The following is a 12,210-nucleotide window of genomic DNA, read 5'->3' as shown; positions in this document are numbered from 1 at the left end:
TCCCTCTCTCCCTCCCTCTCTCTCTCTCTCTCTCTTTTTGTGTAAATTTTTTTTTCTTTCTTCTTTATTCATTTATTTATTTGTCTCTTTTTAGAGAAGTCCTTTGTATTCTTACCGTATTTCTTTCAACGTAACACAACGTAGCACAGCACAATACAATATCCATGACGTTTTTCCTTTTTCGTAATGTTAAAAAGTCAATGAAAATCTTTCGTTTGTTATTATTCTCTACATGCGTACGCATAGTATAATTTATCCTTGAGTATTATACCAGTGATAACGTTCATCATAATTTTTTTTACGCTAATGATACGTTTAATGTTCAGCGGTTTTTGTCGACCCATGGAATCTTCTTTATTTGTTGATTTTTTTTTCTTTTTCCTTTTCTTTTTTCTTTTTCTTTTTTTATCTTAGCCTTATCTAATTTCTCTCTTCTTTTCGTTTTAATATTTACGTTTAACTTACTTTCCGTTAAATTTCTTTTTCTTCCAGTTTGATTTTGTGAAATTGATTTCTCTTTTTTTATAAGAACAAAAAATACACACGAACCACCTGGATGTTTTATTTTTTAAATAAAAATATATCATGCAGTATTTGAATGCACATTAGGAAAAAGAGAAATGAGATTTTTATTAATGAAGAGAATTATGTTTATCTTTTTTTTTTTTTTTTTTTAATGTATATGTATGTATATGTATGTATATATGTATATATGTATATCAGGTTTATCAAGAAGGAGATTAAAATGTGTAGTTACAAGTTTTTATTCTCGTTATTTTACTTACAAGACAAATTAGATTGTTATTTTTAAAGATATTTTTTTTTGCATCAGATTTATTTTTATTTTTAAATAAAAAAGTAAACTTGTAGACTCCTTTTAAACTTAATTCTGTCTTATTTGTCGAACGTTAAGAGATCGAAAATATTCTAGATTATTATCATAAACAAACTACAATAGAAATCTTCGAAGGAATTAAAGATCCATTTTAAAAAGTTTATATTTTGCAATCTAAAAAAAAGGAAAAGACGCAGTTATCTTTTCCTTCGTTTCATCGTTTCTTTATCATAAGCTGGTAATATATTTTTAGATCTTCCAGACTTCTTTCAGTTCTCTGCAGATGGCGCTCTAGTACAGCGAGTACTGGTGAAATATTTTTAACTGCTATCGATATAGTAGAGTTCTACTTATCTTATGAGTAATCTAATGGTAACCTGAAGTTCTATACCGGGAAAATTTGAATCACAAATATCAGCTTATAAAGTTCACATAAAAAGAGAATTTAATCTTATTTTACTTTTTAGATATTAAATATTAGAAAAAAAAAAATAAAAAAAAAAAAAAAAAAAATATATATATAATAGTAAATGATATTTTCAAAATATTCTATATAAAATTCACAAAAATTTTGATAATTTGTAATTATAATAATATTCAATTTGTTAAAAATGTAATATCATTATTGGAACTTAGCAAATATCTAATATATATATATATATATATATATATATATATATATATATATTATTATTATTATTATTATTATTATTATTATTACTATTATTATTATTATTATTATATATAGATAGAAAAGAGGATAAAATTCAAAAAGTTACTTAATCGCAGAGTATGCTTTATTAAATAAATTATGTACAAATCCTCGCATTCGAAATTTTAATCGATGAAACATACTTAACTAATACAATATATAAATAAGAGTATTGTTATATTCTCAGCTCTATAATACGATTTCTTCACATTATCAGAGGCCATTACTTTTGCAGGAGAAAAAAAAACAGGAGCATCTATATTATGAGAGAAAAGCGTTTTTCCGATCATCGACTTTTTGTGACAACAATTTTTACTTGCCGAAAAAAAGAAAAGATAAAAAAAAAAAGAAAAAGAAACAAAAAAAGCAATGAATGGAATAATCTTCGAGAAATACTCGTAGATTATTAGTAGAAAAGATTAATAGTAGTCAATTGTTTAAAAAAAAAAAAAAAATGTTCTTTCTCTCTATGTTTTTTCTTGAAAAAGAAAAAAAAAGAAAAAAGGAAAAGAATGCAAATCTTTTCTTTTTCTTCATTTATCGATTTTATCTCTTGGTCTTGTTCCTTTTTAGAACAGCGATATTTTCTTTTAACATTTGACAATATTAGAGTTATCACAGACTGTTATTTATAGCTTAAACGCTAATACAATCTTAAAGTAAGAAAAATTATGATAATTAACATTTTTCTTTTTCTCTATCTCTCACTTTCTCTCTCATGGTTAAAGCATATACAAGAAGGAAAGAATTAAATGAATTTGCATCGTACTAAAAAAAAAAAAAAAAAAAATAATAATTTTTATTAATTCTTTTTTTCTCTCTTTCCTAAGTTCGTATATATCCTTCATTGTCTTTCTTTTCTTTTTTTTTTTTAGTATCTTTTTCTTTTTTCTTTATGTTGGTTTATCGCTGTTTCTGGACGGCAGAATATTAACAATAATGATAGAAAGAACGCGATAAAAGATGCGGTGTCTTATCATTCATCTTCTTCTTCTTCTCTCTCCCTCTCTTTTTCTTTTCTTTTTCTTTTAATTTTTTTAATGGACACATTAGAAGCAAAAATATTTTTTTATTACCATTTAGTATCGTAAGAAAGTTGTAGCAATCGTTAAAGAAAATTCTCTTCTTTTCGCCTTACTTTTATATTTACTTCTTTTTTCTTTCTTTTCATCCCTTTTTTTTTTTTTTTATTCGGACGTAGCTATATATATATATATATATATATATATATATATATATATATATATATATATATATATATATTTATATATGCATGTATATATATTTTTTTCTTTTCTTTTCTTTTCTTTTTCTTTTTTTTCTTCTTTTTTTTTATAATCATCTTCGCTATTTACATATTAAGTGTTTAATACAAAACGATATTTTTTTTTTAATCCTTAAAGGCTATCTCATCATGAATAAAAATTTCTTTTTTCTTCTTCACATTTTCCTTTTCCTTTTCGTCCCCCTCCTTCCCGCCCTTTTTTAATTCAAGTGCATTTATAATTTGTAATATTGTTTAAAAATTTTATTAATTATTGATATAATATTGGTAACTTATTTTTCCTTTTTTCTATTCTTTTGTGAATATTTGTACAACTTAATTAATTTTCATTTGATCTTAATTAATTAATTAATTAATAATAATAACAATATTATTAATAATAATAATAATAATAATAATAATAATAATAATAATAATAATAATAATAATAATTATAATAATAATGCAAAAATAATAATAGTGATAATAAAAAGAAAGAAAAAAAAAAGGAAAAAAGAACACTCATAATCAAATTTGTTTTAACTTAATTAACACTTATGATAGTTTTTAAGGATTAAACATTTATAATCTTCTTCTACCTCTTTCTCCTTCTCCTTCACCTCTCTTCTTTTCTTTTATTTTTTACCAATCGTATTTTCTCAAAGAAAACTAAAAAATGAACGCGAAAAACAAAAAAGAAAAAAAAAAGAATAAGAATAATAATAAATGAATATTACGATTACTTGGTGGTCCTATACGCACTTATTATCATATAATTATTTAATTACATTTAAAAAACACACGTATACACGCACACACACACGTATATGCACATGCACACGTACGTATGGATGTAAAAACGTATATGCATTAATTAATTAATTCAATAAATGAACAAATGGTTTAACTAATTGAATAATTTATTGTTTACATTTAAATTCGTCGCTCGATTTGTTTTATTATCGGAAAGAAAGAAAAGAAAAAAAGAAAAAGAAAAATAGACAAAATAAAAAAAAAAGAAAAAGAGACAAAAAATTTATTTATATTTAAAATTATCACAAGCAACACCTTTGCTTTTTTCTGTCTTTTCTTTTTTTTTTGATTTTACTATCTTTCTCGATTAGAATGGAGAAAGAGAAGTTTTCAGAATGTAAAAAAAAAAAAAAAAAACAAAAAAAAACAGAAAGAAGAAAAGATGGAAGAAAAGAAAAAGAAAACATGGAGATAGTTACAGATTGTTCATTTTTTTCTTTTGTCTTGACTTAAAAAATAAAAAAATACGTCTTTTCGTTTTCTTCTCTCCTTTTTTGTTTTTGTTTTAAATACTAACAAAAATCAGCAACAGTTACGAGATATCATTCGTATGTGTGCGCGTGTGTGTGTATATAGGCGCACATTTAGATATAGTTATCTTTATGTTATACACGAATTATGATAGTTAAATTAATAATTAATATAATTAATGCTCTTAAGACATATATATATATATATATATATATATATATATATATGTCTTATATATATATATAGAATATTAATAATACTATACAATTACATATACTATACATGTTATATAGTAATATTAATAATACTATACAATAATATGTTTAGAATTCAGTACGAATAATAAAACAATATTTTCTTTTCTTTTCTTTCTTTCATAAGTCAACGAAAATGAAAATGAAATGGAAAAAATGAGATCGATGATGTCTAAACTTATTTCATTTCATTTCATTTCATTTCATTTCATTTCATTTCATTTCATTTATCTTCTCTTTTTCCTTACATACCATCGTGTTTGTTTAGCTATGGCTCCATCTTGTATATGTGCGCGTGTATATATATATATACATATGTGTGTACGTAAGCGCGTGTTTTGTATGTACCTATCTTTGTTTGCTCAATCGCACTGTATTTTTTATTTTTTTTTATTTTTTTTTTATTTTTTTTTTTATTCTTTTTTTTATTCTTTTTTCTTCTTCTTTTTTTTTTTTTTTTTTTTTTTTTTTTTTTTTTTTTTTAAGTAGGCTTAATATTTTCACATTCAATCAATTCATTAACAACAAAGTTGAAAAAATTCAGACTTTATGCTAATTCGATCTTGTAGTAAAATGTGATGTGACTTGAATACTCGATTAGAATTCTAAGAGATTTTTCAGAACTTTGTCGATAAATTAGAAATAATAATAATAAGAAAAAGAAGAAGAAGAAGAAAAAAATAAAGAAATGGATACGCGAAGGATCGACGCAAAGGATCGACTAAAGTAGTTTTTAGATTCTTTCAAGACTTACATACGCATACATTTATTACATAAATGTGATAAAGAGAAAATTACTATTCTCTCTCTCTCTCTCTCTCTCTCTCTCTCTCTCTCTCTCTCTCTCTCTCTCTCTCTCTCTCTCTCTCTCTCTCCCTCTCCCTCTCTCCCTCTCATAGATTGTTTTCTTTTCTCTTCTAACAAGTATCATAACAAACCTAAAATATATATACGTTCGCACGATATAAAACCAACCAATCATACAAAAGATCCATGATCATTAATTGGAACTTGTGGGATCACTCGGAATAGCCTTGGTATTATTAATTTTTATCACTTCTTTCTTCTCTCTCTCTCTCTCTCTCGCTCTCTTTTTTTCTTCTTGTTATTATTTCCTATAACTCGTACGAATATAAGAGAGATGAATAGAGTGTAGTTGAAAATAATTAAAAATATTCGATTGAAAAATTTGAAGAAGGAATAAATTTATAATATTTAAAATTATCGCGATTTATATCCTCCTTCCTATATACATATCCATACATATTAACACCCACCCATCCACCCCACCCATACACACACACATGCACACACACAAACATCTATCGTGCAAATCCAAGGAAATCAGTTAATCTGTCGTTCCAATCATGCAACCAATGTGTTGGTCCATGGTTTGTTTGTCTTTGTTGTTTACAGCATTTATTCGTGTCCTTTTCAATTGGCATATATTCCTCTCCGCGAATACAAAAATAACTTTTAATCGGGCTACGACACATCGGACAACGATCGAGCTTACCGAAACAGGATGCACATATGCAAGTATGCCTGCACGGTAATAGGGCACGTGACAATGGAAAATATTGGCAAACTACGCAAAGTTGTTCGCCGGTTGTGTTCCAAAATGAACCCTCGGAATCACTATTACCCGATGCTACCAAAGCACCTCTCGTTGAACTGCCATTATTGTTACATGGTTCGGCTAATGCCAATGCTGGGCCCAAGCCAGATGACACTTCACCTTCGTCGTAATTCGTTGAATTTCCAGTAGCCAGATATAATTGCTAAAAATTTCATATATATATGTATATGTATATATATATATATAAACGTTAAAATATGTATATAAATTATGTATAAATTATAATTTGTCAGATATCGATTTATTCGAAAATTTCTTATATAAGGGTTAAAACTAAAGACAATGACATATTTATCATATAAATTGATTTATTTAAAATCGAAAAACAACAACAACAATAACAACAATAACAACAACAATAATAATAATAATTTTATATTATTTAAAATAAATAAATAAAATAAAAGTAAAAAAGTAAAAGTAAAAAAAGGTTGAATCTAATTTAGAATAGTTTTTCTATATATTTATTTTATTTATTTTTTAACACTGTTGTGTTATATGAATAAAAGAAATTTGATAAAGAAGAGAAAGAAAAAAAAAAATACAAAGAAAAAGAAGAATATTTTCAATCTTCGATGATGCGTTGTGCATATACTTAATTTGTGCAACATTCTTAATTTTATTTAATAGATGTTTACAAAAATAGTAACGACGAATGAATACTGACCTTGAGACAGGATAATTGCCCATTAGCTTGCTTCAAATATTGTGCTAAAATCGAGGTCGGCAATGTGCACACGTTGTCCTTAATATGGACGACATTCACCAAAGCAACCTTTCGAAAAGAAAAAAATATATCAAAGAAAAATGTATTATTAATACAAAATATGAGTATAAGCTGATTAGAATTAAATTGATTTAAGTAGAATGAATTAATCTTTCTCTTTTCTTTTTCCTTCTCTTCTTTTTTTTCTTTTTTTTTTCTAAGTAATCACATTCACGAATTTATTTAAATAACTCTTCTTTCATTATTTGCGAGATAATAATAATAATAATTATATAATAATAATAATAATAATTATATAATAATAATAATAATTATATAATAATAATAATAATTATATAATAATAATAACAACAATATGTATATATATATATATATATCTATATTTTGTAAGAAAAAACTTCATAATGGAAAAATTTTAATTAATTTTTAGTAATTTGCAAATAGACATTGATGATAGAAAATAATTTTGTGTTTTTTTCTTTTTTTACACAATTGTTTAAAAAAAAAATAAAATTCATGAAATAAAATACGAAACAAAAAATTAATAAATAAAATAAGATATTGAAAAATATTCTCATGAACATATGATCAATTACGCGACACAAATTTTAAATAAGATGATTTAATCATTGTTGGAGAAAGAGATTCAGATAAGAATATAAATAGATCAATTGATAAATAAATAAATAGAGAATAAGAGAGAGAGAGAGAGAGAGAGAGAGAGAGAGAGAGAGAGAGAGAGAAAAGGAGAGACAGAGAGAGACAGAGAGAGAAAGAGAGAGAAAGAAGGAGAGATGATTCGTATTAACAATTGCATCAAGATTATATTATTAATGGCAGGAAATAATACTTTTTTGTTACACAATTTTTTAGAAAAAAAAAAAAAAAAAAAAAAAAAAAAGTTACACACACACACACAAATATGGCAGAAAATTATTCTTTTTTGTAGCATGTTAAAAAAAAAAGCAATGAGCGAAGTACGATCCGAAATACAGGGAAAAAAAAAAGCAAAAAAAGAAAGGATCACCATTAAAGAAAGAGAAAGAAAAAGATAAAGAGAAGAGCGGAAAGGGAGAAAAGAAATAATTCGTACTTACAGTTTCATCAGGATGTGGATCGCCATTATCTCTGCGAGTGAGGAATATCACTAACGGATAACAAAGCCGTGGTGGTGTTCCCAACTCTAATTCTGGTGCCGGAAGCGATAATCTCAATGTTTCTTCTCCATGTGGTTGTCTACTATATTTAATCGATAAAGAAAATTCTAGTTGAAGTTTAGATAACATTTAAACAGTTAGTTTCTCAGAATCATAACATTTCTTTAGGAAGTTTATAACATCAATTTTGATTTTGTGATGATTTTTATTACTGTTTACGATTAAAGAAAAAGAAAATATATAATCAAATATATTTTCTATTCTTAGATTTAACAGCTATCCCTTTTTTTTGTTTTCTCTCTCTTTCTCTTTTTTTTTTTTTTTTTTTTTTTATTAATATAACCATGTTTAATACAGTTAATTACACGTGTCTGATATTGATGAATTAAAATTAAAAATTAAGATTTATTTTTGGATCTAATCGAGGCTTTTCGAACTTTTTCTTTCTATTCTTTTTTTATTCTTTTTTTTTGTTTTTACTTTATTTATTTATTTATTTCTTCATTCATTCATTTGTTTTTTTATATTATGATAAAAATTATTCACGAACGTTAGGAAAGAAGACAAATGTAATATTGAAGCATACACCATGACATTTATATATTTGAAAATATTTCGAACGATTTGCATTAGCATTTAGTGGAAACTAACGAAATTTCACGTGTTGCATATAATCATTCGTAAAATATATAAATGTTAGATAACGAATATTTTTAAAGAAGAATATTAAAGGAATGAAAAAAAATGAAAGAGCGACATAGATGAACGAAAGAAAAGGAAGGAAGGAAGAGAGAAAAAAAAAGAAAAAAAAATTAACGTAAATTATTGACTTTTAATAAAAAATTAACTTTTAAATGTCACGTGCGATTTGCTTTATCAGGCTTTCTTACAGCTTGTGACCGTGAATATATATGATTAAAAATAACTATCGGTGTTGTTTATTTACAAAGTCCCCGGCATTGCCTTCACTTATGCCTGGACAAACATTATCTTTCTTTTCTTTTCCTTCGTTTTTTCCTTTTCTTTTTTTTTTCTTTACAAATGCATGCGATATTTGAACGGTATATTTTAAAAGATGAAAATAACTGAACGTAATTAAAAAAGGATGGATGAATTACGAAAGGAGAAAAAAAGGAAAGAAAAAACATAGGGAAAAAAAGGTATCCCTTTCAATAAAAATACATTAGAAAGATTTGATTTTCGTAAGATGTTCTCGGAACTTTAATGTACGCGCAAAGAATGAAAATCGTGAATAAAAAAGATTTTTTTTGAATCGTTAAAGACACTTTCTTTATTTTTTTTTTTTTTTCGTCTATTTGTTCTCAACGTGGTCATTCTCGACGCAATTGTTTCTCGTCTTTTTGAAATATAATTAACATTTATATTGAAAATATAAAATTTGAAAAATTCAGTATACGTGTTTGTGTGTACGTGACTTCCAAATTGTACGGTGTTAGATTAAAAATAAAAAAAGTAAATAAAAAAAAAAAAAAAAAAAAAAAAAAAAGAAATTAACAAGAAAAAAAAACTATTGATCTTCTCGATAAAAAATATATTCATAGAATTTGGACTTTTTAAAAACGCTTCGATATTCGTGAAATAATATGCAAAAGCTATCGAAAAAGAAATGTAAATACATAAGTATTTAAAATTGGCTACCGTCTCTTTGATGGGATTAAAAAAAGAAAACAAAGAAAAAAAATTAACAAAGAAAAATTGTATAATAAATGAAATTAAAATTAAAAATTAAAAATTAAAAAAAAAACAAAATAGTTAAAAAAACATGAATACCTGACGATCTACAAATAATAGAGATGACGACATACGGATAAATCTGACGATCTTTAATCTGACGATCTTTAAATTACATAGTGTTATAGAGAGTTACAATTCTACGAACAAATAAACAAACAACAAGAAGAAAAGAAACGAGAAAAAAAATAGAAAATTAAAAAAAAAATGAAGAGAAAGAAAAAACATTTTCTGTTTTTTTTTTTTTTTTTTTCTTTAAATAAAATAAAAAAAGAAAAAATCATAATATCCATAATGTCCGGAAACGATGGAGCAAAAAAAAGAAAGGAAAGAAGAAAAGAAAGAAATAAAAATTAGAAACGTTGATATAAATTTGATGATAATTAGAGTAGCATTTTTTTTTTTTTTTAAGATACAAAAGGATACGTTTGTGGTGGTGTTAAATATTGAGCGTGGTTTTGAAGAAGCGTGCCGTTCAAGGACGCCTCTCTGAGATTGCTCCAGGGCTTCCAAAGGGCCAAGTGAAGTTCCCTTATGCTGACACCCCACATAGCCTGTAGTGAGTATTCAACCTGACTGGATACCTCGCACTCAACTTCTGAAACAGAAGAAAGAAATTCTTTGTTACTATTTGTTTATCTCTTTTTATATTATTCCTTTTCTCTCTCTCTCTCGCTCTCTGTCTCCCTCTTTTCTTTTCTTTTCACAATTGTTTTCTTTTTTCTTATTTTTTTTCTTTCCTTCTTTGACTTCTCTGTTTTTGTATTATGTTTTTCTTTTCTATACTTTTTTCTTCCCTTCTCTCTCTCACTCTCTCTCTCTCTCTCTCTCTCTCTCTCTCTCTCTCTCTCTCTTTCTTTCTTTATCTGAAACAATTATAGAAACTAGAACGCTGTTTTTTTAGAGCGACTTCGCATTCTGATCTCAGACACGTTATATCGTGTCGATATTTTTTTTTTTTTTTTTTTAAGCTGAGCCAACTTTTACCATGTGAATTATAGTTCTGCGATAAAGTATCTTGAAAAAAAAAAAAAAAGAAAAAGAAAAAATCAAGAATAATTACATTTTCGTTGGAATCTTAATAATTAAAGTTACTTTATTGCATAGAAACGCACACGTTTTTATTATGTGTACAATTTTAGATTAGAAATGTTACGAAAAAAAAAAAAGGAAAAAAATAATAATGTGATAACAATTAATACGTAAGAATATTATAATAACGTTATTATCTAAATATTAATTTCTTCGTCAATAAAATAGTTTGTATTCTAAATGATATCAATAGTTCTTTTCATATTTCATTTTGACTGATTATCCCAATTATATGATGATGTTTTAAATTAATGCACTCGAGCTATCGTAGTTTTATTCTTATATAAACATAATTTATTTAATATATAATTGTATCTTATTGTACTGATACTTATTATGTAATTAAGTTTATTGTTTATTTTGTTCCATATAAAAAGGTCACCCTGTATCTGAAAAGAGACATAAATAATTCGTTCATATAAATGATTCGTACATTTGTTTAAAACTTTACCATTATTTATTTTGTAAAATTTAAGGGGAATAATATACTTAAAAAAAAAAAAAAAAAATAAAAAAAAAAAAAAAAAAAAAGTCATAGATGATAACTAATTTTTTTTATTTAAACGAGATACTTAAAATCAATTTAAATGTTTTAAGAAACAAATTCTGAATTTATTTGGTTTATTATTGTATTATAATAATAATTATTATATTATTTATAATATTAATTATAAATTAATTATAATTTATTAATTATAAATAATATAAATATGAAAATAATTTGATTTAATCAATATGTTTACGTTCGATCTGTAATATTTTTCTAACGAACACAAACACACACAACAATTTTACTAAATAAAAAAAAATTATTAAAAACACGTAGATAATCACAATGGAGATGATGAAAGTTTATTCAACTCCTTATCTAAAATTAAAATCACAGTCTTCTATTTTATATATTTATATGCAACAACAAAAAAATAATAATTCATCCATTTATTTTAAAGAAATAAAAAAAAAAAAAAAAAAAAAAAAAAAAAAAAAAAAGAATGAAAAGAAAAAAAGAATGAAAAGAAAAATTTTAGATCATTTCTACAATTATGTCACTAATAAAATTTCAAAAGAGTAATAAAATACCCTAAAAGAAGTAAAAATGTCTATATTAAAGAGAAAAAAAAAATAAAAATAAAATAATTATTTTTCTGTTAAGTCATTCGAGACACTTGGAATGAATTTTAAATAAATTATGTGAAACTAATTACACTATTATGTTGTTTATTATTAATAAAAGTCAAAGCCCCACAATTACAATATTATATTTTTTATTACAAATACTAATTGAAGCCACGATGAGAGATGGTGTAAATTTTTTTTCAATTCTTTGTCTGAAGTTAGACCCATGATTTTCTAATATAAATACAAAAAATAATTCCCCCACTTGTTTATAAATAAATGAAATAAAATATAAATAAATAAAAAATAAAATTAAAAAAAAAAAAAAATAAATCCAAAACACCAAAATAACACTTTTGCAATTACGTCACTAAAAAG

The 12,210-nt window shown here is 24.6% G+C and overlaps 1 protein-coding gene across 8 annotated transcripts in view; it reads right to left on the bottom strand.

Annotated features, from left to right (window-relative positions):
* Positions 1-4,807: 4,807 nt before the first annotated feature.
* LOC118441188 (cell growth regulator with RING finger domain protein 1) overlaps positions 4,808-12,210 on the bottom strand; it is a 33,968-nt gene continuing 26,565 nt past the window's right edge. For all 8 annotated transcript variants that reach the window (XM_085660190.1, XM_085660191.1, XM_035865237.2 and 5 more), the window contains 4 exons: positions 10,051-10,222; positions 7,813-7,954; positions 6,656-6,763; positions 4,808-6,130 (listed from right to left, as the gene is read on the bottom strand). In XM_085660190.1, the coding sequence (XP_085516316.1) occupies positions 5,672-6,130; positions 6,656-6,763; positions 7,813-7,954; positions 10,051-10,222 (881 nt within the window). In that variant the 3' untranslated portion in view covers positions 4,808-5,671. The remainder of the gene's footprint in view (positions 6,131-6,655; positions 6,764-7,812; positions 7,955-10,050; positions 10,223-12,210) is intronic.

This window comes from Vespa mandarinia, chromosome 11, assembly GCF_050613455.1.
Source record: "Vespa mandarinia isolate Hongniang chromosome 11, ASM5061345v1, whole genome shotgun sequence".
NCBI classification, from domain to species: domain Eukaryota; kingdom Metazoa; phylum Arthropoda; class Insecta; order Hymenoptera; family Vespidae; genus Vespa; species Vespa mandarinia.
This window is presented reverse-complemented; position numbering and strand designations above follow the sequence as displayed.